The following is a 23,405-nucleotide window of genomic DNA, read 5'->3' on the forward strand; positions in this document are numbered from 1 at the left end:
GTTTTCCGGGATGTATGGCCATGTTCTAGAAGTATTCTCTCCTGACGTTTCACCCACATCTATGGCAGGCATCCTCAGAGGTTGTGAGGTATGGAGAAACTCAGCAAGGAAGGTTTATATATATCTGTGGGAAGTCCAGGGTGAGGGAAGAACTCTTGTCAGTTGGAGGCCAGTGTGAATGTTGCAGTTAATCACCCTAATTTGCATTGAATGGCTTATTCTACTGGCTACTTTCTGCCTGGGAGCATTTTTTGTTAGCTGCCCCTAGTTCCCTTGTCTCAGAGTGTTGCTTCTTATTTACTGTTCTGATTTTTGAGTTTTTTAATACTGGTAGCCAGATTTTGTTCATTTTCATGGTTTCCTCCTTTCTGTTGAAGTTGTCCACGTGCTTGTGAATTTCAATGGCTTCTCTGTGTAGTCTGACATGATAGTTATTGGAGTGGTCAAGCATTTCTGTGTTCTCAAATAATATACTGTGTCCAGGTTGGTTCATCAGGTGCTCTGCTATGGCTGATTTCTCTGGTTGATTTAGTCTGCAGTGCCTTTCATGTTCTTTGACTCGTGTTTGGGCGCTGCATTTGGTGGTCCCTATGTAGACTTGTCCACAGCTACATGGTATACGGTAGACTCCTGCAGAGGTGAGAGGATCCCTCATGTCCTTCGCTGACTGTAGCATTTGTTGGATTTTCTTTGTGGGTCTGTAGATAGTTTCACTTATCCCTTCTTTGATAAATAAGATAACTAAAACAAAATGCTTTGAAGAAAAGCAGGAATAGGGCTGTTTAATTAATGAGAAGGTCTACTAGAGTTTCAAAGAGTTTCATTTTTAAACTGTCACTTCCAGAATCACTAGCAAGTTGGTGGAATTCTGGAAGCTGTAATGCAAAAAGGAACTTTCTCCCCATGCTCTAGATCTAGGGAGCAGTGGCTGGTTTTCATATGTAATCTTAGTTTTGTTGTTGGACAGAGGATGTGATGTGACAGGGAGGATTTTATACTGCACATTATGGTATATGCAGAAAGGGCAGAATAATGTATTGCTCTTACTTTCAACGTTTTTAGAATCTGTCATGTTATCATCTGCCAGGTGGCCACTAGGTGCCGCTGTGTGTCTCATTTTAAGAGTGCAAGCTGCTGCTTTAAACAGATTGCTAGTCAGATGAAGTATTTATTGCTGCTGTATTTTAGGTTTGTGTCAGCCTTTTCCAACCCTCATTTTTCATAATGACTTCACTGCTAGATCATTGTATAACTTTATCTTCTCTCTGACTGAAGTTCAACCTTGTTGTTACTATTTTCAAGTGTATTTGATTGTTTACCCTAGTGATGGAAAGATACTTAACTTGTTTTGTGATATTTATATTCTGTCTTGTAATATTGAACACTCTGAGGAAAAACTGTCATGTCTGCATTTTCTTTGAGAAGCGAAAGTGCAGTGCAGCCCATGCTTTAGGTCTCACCATTTTGAAACAAGGAGGGCTATATTTAAACACACCTTAAAGGTGACCTGTAAAGGAGAAAGTATTGGACTGGTGCCCTGATTTTTTTTGTGGGGGTGGGGGTTAGCTCATTTATAATAAGCAGAGATGACCTGGCCAGATTTATATCAAAACTGTTTTTGTCTGCTTGCCTCCCTTGTCAGAAATTCAAACCTTATTTAACCTGGAAGATTTTGTGGCAGGTGAAATGCTGATGAAAATCTAGGAAACCCCAAGGGACCTGGTAGCACCAGCAGCTGAGAGAAAACACTTGCTATGGCCCCTGCTAGGATTTAATGCTAATCCCTAATGAATTCCTGGAAGAAGGAGCATCCTAACGAGACAGATTCAGCAGCATCCCCTTTTCCTCCTTCCTTGAGAAATGTGAGCGTCTACTGCACAAGTCTTAAGCAGTCTTCCAGAAAAAATGGGGAGTAATAGACATGACATTTAAAATGGCTCTAGGGCCACGAGAAACAAATGGAGTTATTGGGGCAACCTGAAAACACAATTAAAATATAAAAAGCCCATGTTCTAAGCAATAAATATGCACTAAAACACTGTAAAGCTGAATCTGATAATATGCTTTATGGCAGGTGATTTTTAACACCCCTTTCCTTTCTTCCACCTGTAATAGAATATGGAGCTGATGGCAGGTAATTCAAAGGCCACTTCCCCATGTTTTAAGCCTCATTTGAGCACTCAATTTTCCTTTGCCATAATTACCTAGCAGCATTCTCTGTCAGTGTTCCAGCACCCTTTGTATTGACAGTAGTAGAAACCCTAAAGTATTTAAGGTGCCAAAGTGCCTCCATAGTTGTTCAGGCCAAGTGACTTCTTTCCTCTCTGCCCCCCCCCCCCGCCCCCACCTGGGCTCAGCAGCTTGCCTTCCTGAGCCACTTGTTGACTGTGTAGTATATATGGTCTTCATTTAGGTTTTGAAATCTGTGTTATGCTTTTCCTGATGGTTTGAGTTGTTGCCAAGCCCGCTTGACTGGGCCCCCTGCGTCTGCTGAATTGCAAAGCTGTTAATAAAGGCAGTAACTACCGTTTTTTCTTTGTGGTCTCTGTGAATCACACAATTGGGTAATCTGTATAGGCGCAGAGCACTGTTTGTAATCCTCACTGTTGTGTGAGATTCACAGATAACCACTCAAAGAAATACAGTTACAGGTAAACAACCTGTCCTTCCTTCAGGTTTTCCCTAGTGATTCCTTGTTCAGTTGTGTTTCAGAGAAATGCATCTGAAATGGTCACAGTGCGTGAGCAACCCCTGCAAACCCTCCTTACTGTTCTTCAAAAAGGGAATACAAGCCTCTGTTGTCTGTTTAGGTGAACATTTGTCATAATCCATTGTCCAGAATTGGACTGAAATGAGTTGTTGTAGGAAATGTGATCTTCTACTGAAAACAGCATTTTATGTGTTTCTTTTGCCTCCATTCTTACACCTTGTAAATGCAGGGGAATATCCTGCACATGTGAATTTCTCTGTCCTTATTATGGTAACGCACATATCCCCTTCCTGTAACTGGGGTATGCAACTTGAGTTACAGGAAACGGAGCCCCACAGCTGATTGTCATTTTTTGTTCTGACCTGCCGTTTGCCAAATTTTCACAAGGAGAAACAATATTGTGTTCCTTGTGACTACATATGATTGCCTATTTCTTAGCTTGGCTTTCTTTAAGGATTTGAACTTGCATGGTGTTCTGGTTGCTTAACAAACTATCATAATCATCAGTCAGATCTGAACTGGGTACATTTATGGATGATTGGTTGCAGTGTTGGTTATGGTGGGGCAATTGTTCTGGCAGCAGAGACATTTATTTCTCCTGCTCCCAGTTTTAGTCTTGCCCTGTTGAGGTGTTTTTCATCCTTTCCTTTGAGGCATCAGAACTGCAGTGAGGTACACTTTGTATTGAACAGGCGGGCAGAAACAGTGAGAAATTATCCATCAGGGCAGGGAAGATAGCTTCAGGAACAGAACAAGTTGATGGGAATTCTCTCCATACAGACTGTCCTGTAAAGCTCTGTGTGTGAGGGAACGAATGTGGAGGAGGAAAGACAAAATTACGATCTGTCAACTGCAAAAGGCCACCCTACTGGGATCTGCACGCATCATCCAAAAATACATCACACAGTCCTAGACACTTGGGAAGTGTTCGACTTGTGATTTTGTGAAACGAAATCCAGCATATCTATCTTGTTTGCTGTGTCATACAATAATAATAATAATAATAATAATAATAATCGTCATCATCATCATCATCATCATCATCTTTATTTATACCCCACAACCATCTCCCCGCGGGGACTCGGGGCGGCTGACATGGGCAGAGGCCCAAACAACATAAGGACAAAATAAACAGCAACATAATACAAATCACAATATAAAAAGATGAAACAGTAATACAATATGAAACAAGAGTATTATAACAGCTAAAGCCAATCAATTAAAACAACAATACAAGAATAAAAAAAACATGTTGTATCTGTCTTTTTTTCAGGATGTGTCTCTGCTCATTTGCTTGTACCCTTCACTCTTTTTTCTTGCTCTTGTGGTCTGAGGATTTACAAGGCAGTACATTTTGGTTTGCTTTGCTCTATCCTTGTTCAGTGGTATACTGTGGAAGTTCATAAATTGTTGTCTTCTATTCAAGACAGCTTAGATTTTTAGGTATAGCCCTTGAAATAAAAGGTTTTTGCTCCCCCCAGATTTGCCATTGCTGTGGAATAACTTATATAATTGCATAAGTGCACCGATTATAGTGATAAAGGGGACTTATTATTTTCTTTCTGCTTAGGCCTCCCAAGTATTGTTTGCAGAAGATGTGCGTGAAGAGAGAGAGCCCATGCAGATAACACAGAGGTAAGTAAGCACATATCAAAGTAAAGCCTGGTCATAGTGGGCTCATCTACTTTCTTTGGAAGTTATAGCACAGCTGTTCTTGTCTATATATAGGTCTATTGTCTACTGCACATTATACTTTATGTTGAAGTGTAGTAATGGGGAGAACATTGATCAAACTGCTGTGTGTGACTCTGGACCTCAATTGGATCTTTTCTTTTGAGATTATGGCAATGCATCATTCTTTCATTACCTTTAGATATATCTCCCAGTAAAGGAATATGGCTCAGTCCTTATAATGTAAAGGGCAAAGTATGTTTGTTACTGTCCTTGGCCTAAAAAGCTGACAACTTAATTTGACTTGACATCACAAAACCATCAACTGAAAACTGAGGAAAGATGAGTAACAGCAGTAAACCTACAGAGTCCCAATGGGTGTATGCACAGTATGGTGTAGTAGTAGTGTTTAAGTGTGTGTGTTTCTTTGAAGAAGCGAGAACAGAATAGAAGACCAAGAAAACTCATTCACATAACAACATCACATTTGTCTCCTTGAGATTGTGAACAGTGTTCCAGGAAATCTAATTCAAGCATAAGTGCCATGCTTAGCTGGGGAAACTCTAAATCCTGTTTGTTTGAGATGTTTAAATAACAGGATTGGGAGTCTGCTGCTGTTGCCTTCCTACATTTGTGTGCTTGCAGCCTTCTTTGGCAAGGCCTAGTACTATTATGGTTTCTCAGATACTGCCTGGGAGGACTGGTTCCTTAAAGCTTCCCAAAGCAGGAACAAAAGGCGTGAATGGCTAGCAGTGGAAATCAGGAAATGAGGGAAATAGTAGGAGGTAGGACAGATGGGGGTAGAGTCATGAACTAATTTTCCAGGAAAGTTTCTATAATTGCTGCCTAGCCACAGGTCTAACTCTAAAAAATATTTTATCCTCAAGTTAGCTTTCCCAGATTTTATAATTAAAATGCTCTTGTTGTGAAGTAACATTTTCTCTGTCTGGTGGCTTCCTTTCTCATTGATCTAACAGCATTTTGAGGCAGCGAGCGGGCTGATGTGATGACTGTTCCTATTCTTCAGTAAGGTAAACCCTACTGAATAGTATGTAACACAATAACTAGGACCTCACTTTCACCATTGTGAGTGTAAGATGAGTTGGGAGATTCAAGTGTGAATCCTTTTCCTTGCAATTGCAGTCTGTCAGGAAGTTCTGCGACTGAGTGGAAGAGAGAGATGAAAATAATGACCTTGGTTCCTCATCAAGTTATAATATTGCAAGTAGTGAGTTGTCCAGGCAACTGCAGCAAGGTTCAATTTTCACCACTCTAATAGGTTGTCATCCTTTGGTTTTGACTCCAGATGGTCTGTAAATCCAACTCAGGGGTAACCAGAAGTCATTTCCTCTCTGACTTTTTTGATCTGTTTTCAGCCAGTTTCCATATTTCAAAAGAAAATTTGGAGCATTTATTTCAGTGGTCAGCATCATTCCAGGTCCATTTTAACCCACTTAAGAGAGAGTTTTTGTCCTCCAAATGGGAATGTTGGGCAGACTTGGGAGCTATAAAATGAAAGAATGCACTTTCCCCACCTCTGCATTAGCTGGTGCTTGATCAGAAAAGATTCTTTGTCTCAAATCAAAGGCACGTGAAAACAGTGCAAGGCTTCTGCACTTAATGCCTCTTCCATTTCCTCCTCAGACTCTGGGTGACAGTATGTGTATAACTCTTCTGGCTGAATTAGGTGCTGTTTACATTTTTCAAGCCCCAAACAGGGTTGATGGCATATAATTCACTTGCCAAACTATGGCCCTGGGAACATCCGATGCAGCTAGTGGCTGCCCTCATCAGGCTGCTAGGATCAAGATTGACCATTACATGCTGTGACATCTAACTTCATCAGACAGCACATCTGCTTTAAGATGACAGTCGCTACCGTATTCTCATTTTTGTGCACATTAAGCATGACCATCTGGCAACTGGCAGCTTGCCCAGTAGAGCCTTGTGCACACATCCTGGTCAGTGGGTTTTAGATGCTATTCAGTTCGTACGCTGCCGGAATAATTTTGGAAGCAGCTTTAACCAAAGAGGTCTCCTTCAACCCTGTGGGCCACTCAGTTTTGTTGCTTCCTATGTTGTGCAAAGTACATTAGACTGAGGTTTTAATAAATGATTATATGCTTTGTTACTATGAAATAGTTGGTGTAGCGAGCAGTACGAGCTGACTTCAAATTGATTAGCGCATTTTATAAATGTCATAGCAAATTGTTTAGCATGAAGCCTTTTGAAGCGAGTCTTGATGGTTTACACAGAGTAAGCTGTACTCTGCTTGGGCTCGTAACAAATGCTTTGAGATGGTTTATTTAGTGAGCGAATGAGAGAAGTCACTTGTGGTTTCCCATCAGGATTTTCTTATTTATCATAAATCTATGGTGGCTGTTCCTGGCTCTCTGAGAATCACGTCTAATTTAAATAAATCTTGCCTTTTGTCAGTACTGGGATTTGTGCTTTTCAAGTTTGTGCTTGCATACTTGATCAATCCAATCAAAGAACCACACTGAACTCTGAGGGTGTCAGGTTGACAATGTCACATGGAACAGCTAGTATGTTCCTGTGATATGGAAGGTTATTCTTTTCAGGGAAAATGGCGGCACTGGAAGGTCAGAATGAGAGGAACCAGATACAGTTAAATGCTACTCGAAAGAGATGCTCTGTTTGTTTTGGAAGGACTTTGCTGTAGGGAAGGTTTGAGTTGTGTCAGATTCCTACTGCTTTAGAGAGCTGTGTGCAGTGATGAAACAGGGGAAATTAACAGTAAGGATAGAAGAAAGAAGAGCGTGGTGTCAGACAGATCTCCGCCCCTTCCTGCTCCAAGGAGTTCCTCACCAGGGATAGAATTGTTCTGCTACCTACTGTACTCTTGTGCCCAAGAACAGAAAGCATCAAAGAAGCTTTTGCAGGTCTGAATAGAAATTCCAGTTTCTCTTGTATGACACAGTGACCCTTTCTTTTGCTTTTAGAAAGTAAGTATCTAGAGAAGAAGGGTTTCTCTGTTGTCTCATTGTTAGAGAGAATTCTTTCAAGCCTGTGCCTTCCCTTTCTAGCTTCTTTGCCTCCCCTTCTTGTAGAGCTGGATCTCCCAGGACTGCATCTGATTTTCAGAAACCTGCATGTTGCGACACTGGTTTATTATGTTGTTTGTGTTTTGATAGCATTTCTGCCTTGACCCCCCTGGACAGTAAGAGAAGCCCAGATATTTCCACAGAGAATCGTGCTGAGGAAGAGATCACTGTTTGCCCTGGTATGGACACCATTTACAATTCACTCCCAGGCTTGAGTCAGGAAGGTCACCTCCTCTCAGGCAAACAAGTTTCATGGGATTTTAAATACTGCAGTCCCATGTATCTGAAGTGGGTGTAGTCAATGCTTAGGAAAAGACTAAAGAAAACAAAAACTCGTATGTGCTCCCTTGCAGTCTTGTTTTTGCATTTCTTGCCTCTGCCCAAAGAAAACAGTCTGCCCAACTCCCTTCATACAATTTTCACTTGGCAGCAGCCCTGATGGCTTCTCTGAGAACCCATGCCCTCCCTCCCCAACTTTTTGGGAGCTTTCTGTGAAGCTCCGTGAAAGGATGGTATCAGCATGCTGGTACTGCTGGCCCACTTTCTGTTTTCTTTTTTTATACCTGACTGAGCACAAGAGTGAGCATTGCCTGCCAAGCTGCTTTGTTTTGTCCTAGTGCCACTTACGTAAATATTTTATGGCAACTATTATTTCTTAGGGATAAGAACACTTGAACTTGTACTTCAGAAACTGAATGAAACCTTTTTTCCTCTCTGGTTGAGCAGATGAGCTTCCTTCTCTTCCTTCTGCAACAAGGTGTTTAATGAAGCTTCAGTGCACCGCTAACTGTTAGGACAGACCAGGACACCAACCCCAGCTGTGACAGGAGGGCTACCTAGCAAGAAATCAGTGGTCCCCACCCGCTGGTTCTTTGATGGTAGTCCTGAACAATGTGTGGTTTTTTCCTTAGTTCAAAGCAAATCAGTCATACAGCACTGCTTATAAATCCATCTGCCTTAGGCATACATTTTCAAAATCATGCTAGGGTGAAAGGAACATTCTTACATTCAGTAAGCAAGAAAATTGTTCAAGGTTAAATTGTTCTCTTCTAAACCCAATCTGATTTTGAAATGTATTTTTCTAAAGCAAGCTCTTTTTTTGTCATTTTCACATCTCATTCAGGAACAGGTTTAATTGTGAGATTCTCTGCAGGAGGCTGGATGAGGTTTTTATTGTTGATTATAACTGGGGTGGGGGGGGGTGTTCTAAGGGTACAAAGAAAAGGCAAGCTGTAGAGCAAAACAATAGGTGTGTGGTCTTTCTCCTAAGAGGGAGGGCTTGGCTCTTGTGATGTGCCATTCACCAGCAAAAGCCTGACCTGAGATACAGCCTACACACCCTATTGATTTGTATTCCCCATTAAGCTGAAGAGCACCAGTGGATTTATCCACAAATTACTATACTATAGCTTTAAACTTCTACCCAGCTACGTTGTTGCACATTGTCTGCTAACATTTGTGACAAGTCTAAAAAATGTTTAGAAACTGTGAAGACGCTGTAAAGCAAATGGGATAAGTTTTATCAGCTAGTGTGGAATGTGCTGCGGGGTTGGAGGGGAGCTTGGAGAATCAGGAGGGGCTGGGCTGTTGCTAACATGGAAGGCTTCTATTGCAGAGACCCAGCCGAGTCCATCGCAAGCTATCGAGCCCGAGAGCAGAGAAATCCATTCATCCAGCAAAGATGTCTCTCTGCAGGTAAGCAAATCCCTAAGGGATAACAGCCAGTGAAGCGTCTGGAATGCAGAGTCTCGTTTCCTGCCTGTCTTCCAAAATGAGCTGCCTTGCAAACAATATAGCCTGGTAGGAAGTATTTGTGCACAAATGTGTGTGTATATGTGTGTGCTGTCATTGGGTCTCCTTCTTGTCCCCCCTCCTTTTGTCAACAGTTCTTCCCAGCAATTTCTGTTGCACCATCTCAGCGACCATGGACTTGGCACCTTTGTTAGTTGAAAGGATTGGTGTTCATTTCTCACATTTATTATCTTGCACACAACACCTATCAGTGAGTGCTACATGGGAAGTGGTATGAGCTGAAAGACCCCATTCAGCCCTGCTTAGGAGAGGGACTTAGGTGCTTGTCCCTAAAGCACACAACTCTGACTGAACAAAGGACTTACAAGCATGTTGGCAAAACGATGACTTCACAGTGTGCTTAAACTTCGGTTGTTGGTTCTTTTCCAACCTTTGAGGGAGGAGGTAACATGTGCTTACTCAAGAAGGGCATAGACAGAGCCTCACAATGTCCTAGCACTGTTCTGAATGCGACTGTTTTGGAATTCCTACAGTACTTCTGTGAGCAATTCAAGTATTTAGAGTGTTGCTTTACCAATCATAGACAAGAAATACTTCCTATGATTACCTCCTCATCACCAAATGAATGCTGTTGTCTACTTTGCCTTCCTGTATGCTTAAACTTGTTCTGCAGTCACCATACAACTGTCACAACAGTGACATCTGACTTCAGCTGCTTTTTCTGGGAAAGAGACCTATTTACGTTGCAGTTTAAGGGGAAGAGCAGTGTCAAAGGCATTTCCAAGTACTGTTCTGACAGGGTATATGAATACAGCTGAACTGAAGAAGGTTTGACAAGAAGAGCCATATGTAAAAAGCCATTTTAGAGTCTTCTGGCTGTACAGGTTATTTTTCTGCAATAAGGCAACTGTTACATGTAAAAGTGGCTTTGCATTGTCACAGCTATTTTAATAAACCTGGTTTCTTCTCTTAAGGACATATTTCAGGCAGTATGACATTGATGCAATTTTTGCATGATGATTACATAAAAAGAAGGGTTTTCTGACACAGTCCAAACAATAAGATGGTCTCTTATATTTTTACACATGGTTTGGGAGAGGGACATTTGTTTTAAAACAACAGATAGAAAAAGATAGATCCTCTAGACATGGTAATACATCACTAGATATTTCAGTGCTTTGAGAAGTTACTTTTTGAGACTACAGCTCCAAGCATCAGCCAGCAAGTACAACCTGTGGTTATACCGGCTAGTGTATTCTGTGAGTTATAATCCAAGAAAGGTATCATTTGCAAGCTCTGGTTGTAATTTGGATGAGCAAAAAGACCAAAGTGATATAACAGGGCTTTACCCTCTGCTCTTAACACAAAGAAAAAAAAGTACTTAGTTTTGCATGGCTCAGTGGTAAATGGGAGGTAAGCCATGTACCAGCCAGCCTGATTTCCTGTTCAGCAAATATTGTCCACATTAGTGGTGCCTCTGCTGCTGCCCCATGGGTGTGAGGATCCCTGTTTGAGTAGACAATGCCTCAGTTGCTCAGGGCATCTCTTCTTGCAAACATCGTGGGATGGCGCTGCTTTCCCCTTTGCTGAGTGGGCAGTCAGTGATGCAGTTAAGGCTTCTTTCAGGGCTTGTCAAAAGCCATTCGGGAGGAGGCGGTTGACAAGTGTTGCTACACAATGCTGCATTTACATTTACAATGAGTTATTTACTGTGGGAGCGTAAGCCGTTTATTTGGATACCTGGTATTTGGAAAATATGTGATTGGCAATGCCATATAAAGTGGAAATGGGAAGGAGCACAAAGAAAGCGAGCGAGCGAGAGAGCACTCTTCACATCTTTGTATGTGTCATATTATTAGGGTAACACTGATTTGATCAGAAGATCTTCATCTTTGGCATGGTTCATTCTGTGCTTGATCTGTCTTCATGACACACCACAGTATCATAGCACTTAACAAGATGTAGCAGTGCCAAGATATGAAATGCCCAGGAAGATTTGTTGTTATTGTTGTTGCAGTAGTAGCAGCAGCTGCAGTGTAGCTGGGCAATTGCAGAAGTCTCAATCTGATTCTTTCCCCTTGGGCTCAGATCTCTGCAGAAAATTATTTTGTGCAGGATTTTGCATGCAGAATTTTTGTTGGTTCATGCAATTTGGTACTGATCAACTGTCAGCAGGGAATTTGGCATATTAGAGATTGGTCCTTTTCAAAAACAACCAATCATACACCCATCCACCCACACACACATACAAACAATTTTCAATCAGTCAATGAAATTCCTCACATAGAATTGGGTTCATACTTGACAATGTAGATTCTATAATGAAGCTGCTAAGCAACAGGCCTACATAATGGAGACTACTCATGGAACAAACATAAGGCCTGCCTAAGCCGTCAGTCAAGCTACCTCTAGTGATGGTTTCCTTGGAACTGCACAGTTAGTAGGGACAAAATGTGTGTATAAGAGAATATGTCTCCTTGTCTCACCCCAATCAAACTACTTATTTTAGATTATTCCGTAGGTCCCATTTAGCTAGTTTAATGTTTAAGCAGACATTTAATGCTTCTGGCAAATCTTCTTTTCTTTAAATGTTTAGAAATCCTTTGGGTAGACTGACACTAGGTAGAAGACTTCCGGTTTGAAAATGGTAGTTGTCAGCCTCAGGCCTTTAGGAATATGAATAGCTTAAGACAGGGCCCCTGCATTTCAGAGAGGCATTGGCTGTGACTCGGAAACTCTGTTGGAGATAGGAAATGGGTGAGTTTAATAACATGCAGATAATAGTATTTAACTTTCTTCCACAAAAAGCCAAGAAAAGAGCTCAGATATGTTTTTCTTTCATTCTAAATCCCTGCTATTGTCAGTGTCCAGGCTGCAGAGCACCAATAACCATGCACAGAGACCAGAATCTATCTAATATCTTTATTATAGAAATATATAAAGTCAATAAAAACAAGTGAAGAATATAGTTCAGAAGCAGACCTTTCAGGAAAGGCCAAATATAGTCCAGAAATGTATTGTCCAATGTAAGATATTAGAGTTCAAAGTTTTAATCCACTTGACCGAAACACACACTTTGCCAAGCAAAGTGTGGGGAAATGACAGGGTCCTTAAAATCCAAAGTAGCTTGACAACAAGGCTGGAAAATAGACTTGATTCTTGGCTAAATCAAAACTTGAAACAAGGCAAACATGAAACATGAACTGAGTCCATAGAAGTCCGTGAAACAAGGCTAGGCTGGAAACTTGATCCGTGAAACAAGACAAGGCTGAAAACTCGATCCAGGAAACAGGGAACTGGGGTACGTAGTCCACACACGATCTCTCTCCTCAAGCTGAACAAATTGACTCCGCAAGGTTCCCCTTGCGGCAAAACCCCTATATAGGATCTTGTTTTCCCGCCAATAGAACACTTTCCCTGGAGAACAAGAAGTGAAACCCAAACTGTGTCCAGATGCATGACTCCTTAGAATTTCCCAAGGGAAGCAGACTTAATCAGCTAATTGTCTGGCAGCGATTCTGAGGCTCCGGCGATTAGCCTCCCTCGCTCCTCTATCTCTATTATAATTGTCTTTTCGGGAAAACGGGGGAGAATTCTGCCCAAGGCTTGTTTGGTTAACTTCCTGAGGACAAACATCCTCCAGGTGGCGAGGCTCCGATTCAAGCTGAACCGGTGGAAATCCCAAATTTTCCTCCTCATCTGCCACAATAGCACTAGGAACGGGACTACAAGGCCCATGAGACATCACAGCTATAGAACTGGGGGCTGATTTTTTTTGATTCAGTACATTTCTCATACACAAGCTAAGAAGACACATAATGGCCCTTCATACATATTGAGCGTTATCAGAAAGGTTCTGCTATATTTCTGTCTTGTATTTGTAGGATGGGATGGATATTGTATTGGACCTGAATTAAGGAGACAGGTCAAATCTCCCAACTTGCCAGGAAACTGATAAAGTAGCCTTGAGCAAATTCTTCAACATGACCTGCTAAATTATGCACTAATTTAGCTTAAGCTCTTCGGAAGTAAATATCCAGGTTGGTGGAGGTGTCTAGTAACCTCCCCCTCCCCAACCCCCCCCCCCCAAAACCAGGAAACCTGGAGCCTCAATGAAAGCAGTATTCTCTTTCTTCAGAATCTTTTCTGACATTTTCAACTATTGTTTGGATACAGTTACAGATAGATTTCTCAATGGAGCTAAGTCAAGAAGCCTTAGAAACAATCTCCCCTTTTATAGAGTTATACAGTTCTGATTGCAAGTTGTTAAGGACAAACAGGAAGACGAGCTATCTCTGCCCTTTCTTGTTTACCTTTAACCGTGTCTTAACAAGTTATTAGATTGTTGAACTAGTTGGCCATTTGATAAAGACACAGAAAACATTGCTGGATCAAACTGTGGGGTTATTTCTGTTTGTCAGACCTTTCTAGGGAGTCCATATACAGAGCATGAAGGTAGCAGCATTCCTTCATTGGTTGTCCCCATCAATTGGTTTAATAGCTGTGGAGCAATTCTTACATTGATATGTTCTTAGTTTTCACTGTTTCCAGCTTTGGCATCATACAAGTACTGTAGAATAATATTTGTATATGTATATGTGTCATCAGGTCACTATCAATTCATGGCTACTACATGCATTTCATAGAGTTTTCTTGGGTCAGGTATCCTCAGAGGTGGCTTTGCCAGTTCTTCCTCTGAAATATATCTTACAGCACCTGGTGTCCCTTGACTGTCTTCCATCCAAGTACTAACCAGGGTTAACCTTGCTTAGCTTCCAAAATCAGATGAGATAATATACCTCTAATGTAATTAATAGAGCAGTACCAAGAAGAAATATTGCTAAGAGACAACTAGAACATTTTCAAAAGGCAAAACAGAGACAATGGGAATAAAACATAAATTACATTGTATGGAACATAAAACAGTGTACTTAAGCATGTAAATAAAAACATTTTATTCCATTCCCTTGTTCCTTAGCTACAACTTGCAATATCCCTTTCCTTTTTCTTGTTTACAGTCCATAGAATCATAGAATCATATAATAGTAGAGTTGGAAGAGACCACATGGGCCATCCAGTCCAACCCCCTGCTAAGAAGCAGGAAATCGCATTCAAAGCACCCCCGACAGATGGCCATCCAGCCTCTGCTTAAAAGCCTCCAAAGAAGGAGCCTCCACCACGGCCCCGGGGAGAGAGTTCCACTGTCGAACAGCTCTCACAGTGAGGAAGTTCTTCCTGATGTTCAGGTGGAATCTCCTTTCCTGTAGTTTGAAGCCATTGTTCCGTGTCCTGATCTGCAGGGCAGCAGAAAACAAGCTTGCTCCCTCCTCCCTATGACTTCCCTTCATGTATTTGTACATGGCTATCATGTCTCCTCTCAGCCTTCTCTTCTGCAGGCTAAACATGCCCAGCTCTTTAAGCCGCTCCTCATAGGGCTTGTTCTCCAGACCCTTAATCATTTTAGTCGCCCTCCTCTGGACGCTTTCCAGCTTGTCAACATCTCCCTTCAACTGTGGTGCCCAAAATTGGACACAGTATTCCAGGTGTGGTCTGACCAAGGCAGAATAGAGGGGGAGCATAACTTCCCTGGATCTAGACGCTATTCCCCTATTGATGCAGGCCAGAATCCCATTGGCTTTTTTAGCTGCCGCATCACATTGTTGGCTCATGTTTAACTTGTTGTCCACAAGGACTCCAAGGTCTTTTTCGCACACACTGCTGTCAAGCCAACTTTTAGTGTCAACTTTTATGACAGTTGACACTATAGGTTATTGGGTGCTGTTCTGAGTTCAAATTGTTGTTTTCATATACTAGTGGTTTTATTTTGTATTGTAACTGTATGTTTATTTTATGCGTTGTTTTACGCACCTTGTGCCATATATAAGCTGCCCCGAGTCCTTTCGGGGAGATGGAGGCAGGATACAAAATTATTATTATTATTATTATTATTATTATTATTATTATTATTATTATTATTATTATATGTCAGGATGTAATTCTTAATTACCAAAGTTTATTTTTCATACCCTTTATTAATGGACAAAATGAGCCAGTTTTTCCACAACATCTGACAAATATGAATTTCAAGTAGATATGCTCAGAATACTGCTTTCCTAGTAAGAAAAGCAGACTCTGATTATATGGGGAAGATTTTGTACCTGCGTATTTAAATTGACTTTCCCAATGAGTGGCTCTGATAAAGCAGATTGACTACATTTCAGTATCTGTACACACAGATTTGAGCCCAGCTGGGAGTCCACAAGGAGGCCATATGCAAGCAAATGATGTTTAAAACCCAATCTCTTGTCCACAAGGAAACATTATTGAATAGAAGTATGATCAAAGGACTTGTTGAAAATGCTTGCAATATACATTCTGTTGCAACAGTTGTCTCGGTTTGATACCTTATCCTTTGTATTTAGAAACACTATCATCATTCAAAAACCACTCAAAAGACATGCCCAAATTCAAGTACACACATCTCATCACTATGCATGCACATATGCTCCTGTGCTATCCATGATGTAGCAGAGTGAATGAACCCTTCCCATTGACTCAAGCCAGCCATGAGGATGGGGGCGGCATCTCTTATCTCACAAGGATGTACACTCTGAAGGCAGTACTTCTCCTGAGGATTGACAGAAATCTGGGTTTGTAATGTGGACATTTTCTGTCAGTTGGTTTTAGTTTTTTTGTTTACTGACACTTTTACTTTCTCAGTTGAAGACTGTTTTATACTTTCCCAGGGGAATCGTAGTGGTTTTGCAGGTTACTTCATTTTAAATAAAACACATGGATCTCCAAGGGAGCCTCGTGGCGATTTCGGAGGGCAGGGAGCCTTTGAAGTAAGCCTTAGGTATTAGTACTGTAGTGCTCACTCATCAGAGCAAGCAGGGTTCTTTGGCTGTTTAGAAGGAATAAAAACTGGTGCTGAAAGTGCAGAGCTTGGGGAGGGCCAGAAACTGCAGGAGTCCAAGGAAGCTCAATGGAACATGAAGAATTAAGGCCTCAAGAAAACTACTTGGCTAATCTCTTAACCTCTTTCTCAGGCAGATGCAGAGGAAGATGTTGCAGAGAACAAGTCTGTCCAGACTCCTCCATTTGAAGATCTCATGTCATGTCCTCTTTGCGATCACAGATTCCCCATTTCAGAAATTGAGCTACATGCCATGAATTGTAATGGCACAGGAGGAGATGCAAATGAAGATGCTCCAGGTTTGCTATACCTGTATTCACATGCTGCTTGTTGTGATTGTGGTTAATCCAATTCAAGGCCTGATCTCTGTGTTTGTCTTTTCAGTTACAGCATTAGTTACAACTAGCTTATATGGAGAAAGGGTCAGTGTGGTGTAGTGGTTGGAGTGTTGGACTAGGACTCTGGGAGACCAGGATTCAAATCCCGTGCCATTGCGGAAACTCACTGGGTGACCTTGGGCAAATCACACTCTATCAGCTTTAGGGGAAGGCAATGGCCAGCACTCTCTAAATAAATCTTGCAAACATTGTGACAGGATTGCTCTAAACCAGAAACTACCTGAAGACATACAAAAATTATGTCAATATGAAGAACAACTGATGGTAAAAACCTTAAAAGCATAGCATTTTAAAATGTAAAAATTAAAAGGGGGCCAGTATGTTATTGAATATGATGCCTTGCCCTGGAATACCATGCTGACATTACCTGCATCCTGAAAATCTTGTGTCTATTTTCTGACATTTGAGATATGCACATACCCCAGAGGCTGGTGGGATGGAGAACAGCCTCCTAATTTCTGCTGAAATTACCTGCAACTCCTCACTCCCTCACTACCCCTAGGGCGGTGGAAAGAGTTTGTCCTTATGATTTATGTGACACAGTCTCTGTCAAATGAACTCATATAATTCACATTAGTGGACCAGGCTTGAGTGAATGCTGTTTCTCCTTCTCAGCTCACATTTGGTTCCAGACCTTCTAAAACTCTTCCCCATCACATCCACTAAAATTCTTGCCTATGACTTTGATTGACATCCCCTGCATCTGTTGCTGGACCTCAAGGCCTTTTCTAAGTGGTCCTGGGTTGCTTGTTGCTGAAACCTGATTTGTTTTTTATGAAGTACATGCCAACCACTTACAAGATTATTCTTGTGCATGTGTTCTCAACTGTTAGTCACATTTTATTCAGTATAGTTACTCCCTAGGAAGAGTGTTAAGAACTACATCCTTAGATTCTTTCTATGCTGAGGAATAGCCCTTTGAAAGAGAAGTTCCACGCATGCATCATCTTTGTGTGGCTGCTGTAATCTTTCCGCTGGCAAAATGCTGGAAAAAGCTCTCAGCTAACCCAGCAGATAAAGCTTTGGGCAGATTGAGTATGTACATATAAAGGCTCTATGCTAACACTGTTGTTTTTTAATTAGCACGAATATCTCTCTACCTCCACCCCCAAACATACGGACTTTGTAGTGAGATACTACAGTAAATCGAGTGAAGGGCCTGCTAATATAGTGCCTGGCTTCCCTTTTGTTTAGGTAGGAAAAGAGCACCTAATCAAGTACTGAGGACAACATTAGAAATACTTCATAAGCCAGAGGACTGTTGCCAATTTGCATTTTTAATGGTATATGATTAATGTAATTGGCATATCTTCTTTTTCTTTGTGGAATAACATTGTCAAGCAAAGCTACAATGAATTATTAGTAGCCATTATTCCTGTTCTGAAATTGTTGCCCTCACACATGGAAAACTTGACGTAGATTTTGACAAATCATAATGTATTGAATTAGAAACCATGAGAGTTAAATGTAGTGAATCTGAGCAGTGTTTTAAATTAATTATTTTGTAAGGGGCTTGGCTTTTTAATTCTTTTGACATTGGTTCCTCAAACTTCTCTTTGTGGTACATTGAGAACTGGTAACTTTATGATGAAAATAAGAATTTATTTAAATAAGGAAAGATGTGCTTGTCTGTCTATACCATTGAGGAATTTTGTATATGTTTTATTATGTTATTAATATATGCATAAATGCACTGCTTACAGCAATGTTTAGTGTTGTATATACAGTGGAAATAATTTTGAGTCAGATATCACAGCTTTTCTATGGTGCCATCATATCTTGCAATGGGAACAAAGATTGTCTTTGCATTACTGAGGAAGCCTTTGCTTTCAGCATGTCTGAACCACTGTAGATTGGTCTTTGTTGCAGTTTTGAGATGCCTCTAAAGTGATGTACTATCATAGTTATGAAAAAAAAATACTCAAAAAGGGAAAATTAATTGGCTAGTTGTTGGGTACTTGCTTTGTGTTTTGGACAAAAGGGGAAGAAGTGAAGTGGTGTAATAATTTAAAATTTATTCCAAAATAAAAATAGAATGAAATCCTGATATTTTTTCATAATCTCCCCAGGGTCAACTCCTCTTTACTACCTCTTGCTCTCAGTCATCATCAACCATTGAGCCACCCCAATTTGATGGGGCTGGTGGGAGCTAGTACCAGACCTTTCCCTGCCCTTCCTACTTACTTTTTCCATTAAGACTGAGATTAAAGATGCCTTTAAAAATTTTTAATTAAAAACTTCATATAAATAATGTTTAACTGTACCATGTTTTTAAATGCTCTAGGCTGCCTTTGTTCTGCATAGGGAAAAAGGTGGGACATAAATCAAATAAATACATGCCTATTGGGTCCTTTACACAACATTCATAACTACCTTTAACTCCTTAGGACAGTCTAAGAGTGGGGTGGGCTTTTGTAGCAAGCATGAACTTTGCCACAAGGCAGGTCTGTTTTAGCTACATCACATGGACCATGGCTAAATGATAACAGATGACCAATAGCATAGAAATGGTCCATTTGCATGGTCCATTTCGTGAGCTCTGGTAAATTGTTTCACTTTAGCTTGACAGTTTAAGGTGGGAAAAGTTATGCACCTGGGAATGGAATAAAGGAGTAAATTTCCTCTTAGCAGCCTTCCTGCTCTTATAGATGTTAGGGTGAAAGGTGGTCACATCTGCACATTTCAATTTCTTTTGTTTACTTCTGCAGCATGTAAACCTGAGAATTCGTCTTCCTTGGTTTTTGCCTGGGATTGAACCCCAACTCAGTGTCGCCAACCAATCAGGAATATGGAGTGTTGGCAATGGCACAGTCTAGTGTGCCACTGTCCCTTGCTGCAAAGGAATACTGGAAGGTGTTCTGTGATATAGGCCACCTTCCCAATAATTTACCACTACTAATGCATATCTTACAACAACGATGTGTGTCACATTTTGGTACCAAGTGAAGGTTTGGTGGGCTGGAATTACAGCCAGGTCCACCTCAGAACAGGTTTCCTGCGAGATTGAAAAGATAACTAGGACACCATCATAATTCCATATTTAATCAGTATCTGTAAAACCAAAACTTGTTGTAGCAAGCTTTAGTGGTGTTTTCTGGTGTTGTGCATCCTGTAGTTCCTTCAGAACTGTGTTTCTGTTTTGCCACCCTCTGATCAGGGCGTCAGGGCAGTGTGGAGAGAAACTAAAGCTCTGCACTTCATTCGCTTTCTTGATCTTCTCAAAGGAGACTGCTGTAGTTCTCTCTTAGTGTTGACTTAAGGGTCAGTCATCCACTGTTAGGACTTCTTAATTGGATTTACTCTGAAGGTCTGTGGTACTATAAACTCTAACATCTTTTAGTGTTTTCAGTTACAAAGGAATCTCTGTGACTTGCCTGATGACTGTTCTCTTAGTGTCTATGAGAAATGTGCTGGCTCTTGTTTGAGCTAGTAACCTGAAGATACTATTTTAATTTGGATGATTCTTAGTAACACCAGTCCCATGCAGTTGTCTATTTTTATGTGTGCAAATGCTGTAGTTGAAAGTGTCCAGTCTGTTGACTCATGCTGACACATCTCTCCCCTAAACACAAGACTGACTGGAGTCTGTCTTCCAGGAAAACAGATATAATTCTGTGGGCACTATTGTAACATGTCACACCTGAAGGCAAAATAGGAAGCAAACAGCCAAGCAGATACACGAGGATGGTACCTCTAAGAGCACTGTCTGTGCCTGAACAAACTGTTGTCTGATGAGGAGCCAGTCCAGATGCAAGCACTTATAGGGTCAGCTGGAGTTCTTGCTGGCCCATTGTTATCAGATCCCTGATGAGCTAACAGTTGCAGTAACATCTATGGTGGTGATTCAATGCAGAAGTTACCTTCTCCAAATGGTACCACGAGGAGGAAGTAGGTGGCAGTTCACCATACGGTGAACTCCAGCAGAGTGACCCAAGTACTTTTTCACTCTGTGCCAGAAGTCTGTTCTTGCACAGAGAAGAAAATAGTTAGGTCACTCTGCTGGAGTTCACTATATGGTTCTTTCCTTGGTCCCTTGAACAGCTATCAGACTTAAGTGATGAGTGCTTTAGTTTCTCTTTTAGGCTGTTACCTTCCAGAGTCATAGCTTGTGTCCACATTCATTCATTTATTCAGTAATCGCATTGCTAAAGCCACCAATCTCACACTAGATCAAGGTTTGAAATTGCCCCCCCCCCCCCAGGTGCACAGTAACATAGTCATCAGTTCTCTGAGCTGCAGTCATGTTTCTGCCAATGCTGCTTTTAAAAAAAACAACACCCAGAGAAGTGTCACTGGTGCAGCATAAAATAGAATTGGCACTGAGAAAAGCTTTATCACTTCTTAAAAGGGCTAGTGTACTATACATCTTTCCATTGATAAGATAAGGCACAAAAAGAATAACATGGATGGCAAATTGAAACAGATTATCATAAGGGGCGGGGCAGGGGAGGCCCTATGTAAAGCCATCAATTCTGTTCAGGGTTATTTTCTCAAATGAAGACTTGGATGTTTGTTGTATCTGTGAATGATAAACAAAAAGACACTTTTGACAAGACTGCCGTGGCAGCACTATAAAACCATTCTGGGGTTTGCTGGCTTGCCCTTTGAGAGGTATTGTCATGGAGATTTCCAGCACTTCTCCTGTAGTGCTTTGCAATAGAAATGGGAATGCAGGAAGGAATATCTGAGGAATTAGGAATGGACATTGTGCTGTGTTTCTTGATTTGTGTGCATAATACCACATCGGTTTCTCCCCTCTCCATGGGTATACAGGATACACTTACTTAATACAATAATTAACTGAAAGTGGGCGCAGAAGGCCTTGTCATGTTTGATGTGTCTCTCATTCCTCTATTTCTAAAAATATGATGGTGTTTTTTTAAAAAATGAACAAGTTCTTGGGAATTTTCTGAGCTATGCAAAAAGAAATACTGGGGAGCCATGTGCTGCCCCTCCCTGGGTAATCAGTGTAAAGCTTCCTTAAACTCCCAGGTCATATCAGTAAGGATTGGGAGGGGGGGAACTACCCAATTCTACAGGGTAACAAAAACAGGGGTTTGGCAGTGATACCTAATGGGCAGGAGAATGTGAATTTATTTACTGACAGGAGAAATTCAAAGCGTGATAAAATTACAGTTCAGTTGCAGTGAGCATTATGAACATGTACAACCTAGCCCAGCATGTTGTGAAGGAAGATGCTGTTCTTTTTGTAGTGATGATTGAGAGGCAGAAATGCCTTGTTTTCTCATTTTTGTCCTAAGAAATGATATAAGTTTCTCTTAAGGAGATTGCTTTGCTTCCAGCTCTCTCCTTGTTCTAGGTGTGCTATTTCTGTTGGAGGTAAGCTCTGGTGGCATGGTACTGTGGATGGGACAGTGGAGCTCAGCTTTTGGAATGCGAACCGTCCAACCTATCTATGATGGGCTGAGCCGGTTGTTGACACCTGTCACGACCCAGGCTACAGAGCACCAATAACCATACGCAGAGGCCAGATTCTATCTAATATCTTTATTAAGGAAATATATAAAGTTAGTAAAAGCAAATGTAAAAGTTAGTCCAGAAATAGACCTTTCAGGGAAGGTCAAAATTAGTCCAAAAAAGCAATGTCCAATAAGAAATATTATGGTCCAAAGTTGTAATCCAATAACCGAAACACTCACTTTGCCAGGCAAAGTGAGGGGAATTGACAAGGTCCTTTAGTCCATAACTTGAGCGAGGCTAGGAAATAACTTGATACTTGAAACAAGGCTTGAACGTGGAACAAGGTAACTAGGAACAAGAACAAGGTCCGTGGAATAACTTGATAAAATCCGTGGTACAAGGCAAGGATTGGTCCTGGGAAACAAGGCAAAGTCCGTAGGTAAACAAAGGCTGGAAGCAAGGCGAAAGCTGGAAAGCAGGGCAAGGCTTGAGCAGGAGCGGGGCTTGAGTCGGAGCGCGCTGTCCAGACACAACTCGCTCCGTAGGCTGACGAATTGACTCCGCGAAGTTACTACGCGGTTAAAACACCTATATAGAGTCTAACTTTCCCACCGAAGCCGTTCTCTGGGAAACAGAAACGAAAGCTAAACTCTGAGACCAGATGTTAAACTCCTTAAAGATTCTCACGAGAAGCAGTCTTAATTGGCTACATTCTTAGCTGCAATTCTTGCACTCCTGCGCGAAGCTGATTCCAAACTTCTCTGTTGTTTACAAAACTCCCGGCGCAAGAACACGGGAGAAGTAGGCTCTGGGCTTGTTTGACATACTTCTGGGAGACAACTTTCTTGCAGGTGCAAGGTTCCCAGATCTGCCTGGGAAAGATCTGGCTGAGAAGATTCCAGTTCAGACTGGGAAGGTAAAAAACCCAAGTTTTCATCTTCATCAGGAATTACAGTGTCCTGAGCAGGACTACAAGGCCCATGGGTCATCACACTATCCCCCTCCTCAAGGCCCCTCCCAAACTGGGGCCCTCTCCCCGAGGTGCGAGGTCGTGGCTTGGCGGGATAGGTCTGATGAAAGCGACGGGTTAGATCAGGAGCATGGACTGTGGAGGCGTCTTCCCAAGAGCGTTCCTCAGGGCCAAAACCCACCCAGTCAATGAGATATTGTAGGCGGCGGCGGTGAAAGCGAGAATCCAAAATGTCCTCAACCTCGAACTCCTCCTCCCCATTCATCAAAACAGGAGGGGGGGCCGGTTGGTCTGTATCAGGACGCACACCATCCGCCGGAAGGAGCAGGGAACGGTGAAACACTGGGTGAATGCGCAATGAACGCGGAAGTTGGAGTTTGAAAGTCACGGGGTTTAATTGTGCCACCACTGGATAAGGGCCAATGAAACGGGCATCTAACTTCCGGCAAGGGCGGTGGGAGGGCAGGAAGCGAGTGGACAGAAAAACCCGATCTCCTACCTT

The 23,405-nt window shown here is 41.6% G+C and overlaps 1 protein-coding gene across 6 annotated transcripts in view; it reads left to right on the forward strand.

The window, feature by feature from the left end:
- The window catches only part of uimc1 (ubiquitin interaction motif containing 1), a 106,124-nt gene that overhangs the window by 57,454 nt on the left and 25,265 nt on the right, over nucleotides 1-23,405 (forward strand). For all 6 annotated transcript variants that reach the window (XR_010002681.1, XM_016991539.2, XM_062970186.1 and 3 more), the window contains 4 exons: nucleotides 4,281-4,345; nucleotides 7,537-7,625; nucleotides 9,062-9,141; nucleotides 16,248-16,413. Coding sequence is in view for 5 of the 6 variants with exons in the window: in XM_016991539.2 (XP_016847028.2) it covers nucleotides 4,281-4,345; nucleotides 7,537-7,625; nucleotides 9,062-9,141; nucleotides 16,248-16,413 (400 nt within the window). In the remaining variant the exon portion in view is untranslated. The remainder of the gene's footprint in view (nucleotides 1-4,280; nucleotides 4,346-7,536; nucleotides 7,626-9,061; nucleotides 9,142-16,247; nucleotides 16,414-23,405) is intronic.

Source organism: Anolis carolinensis, chromosome 2, assembly GCF_035594765.1.
Source record: "Anolis carolinensis isolate JA03-04 chromosome 2, rAnoCar3.1.pri, whole genome shotgun sequence".
Lineage (NCBI taxonomy): Eukaryota > Metazoa > Chordata > Lepidosauria > Squamata > Dactyloidae > Anolis > Anolis carolinensis.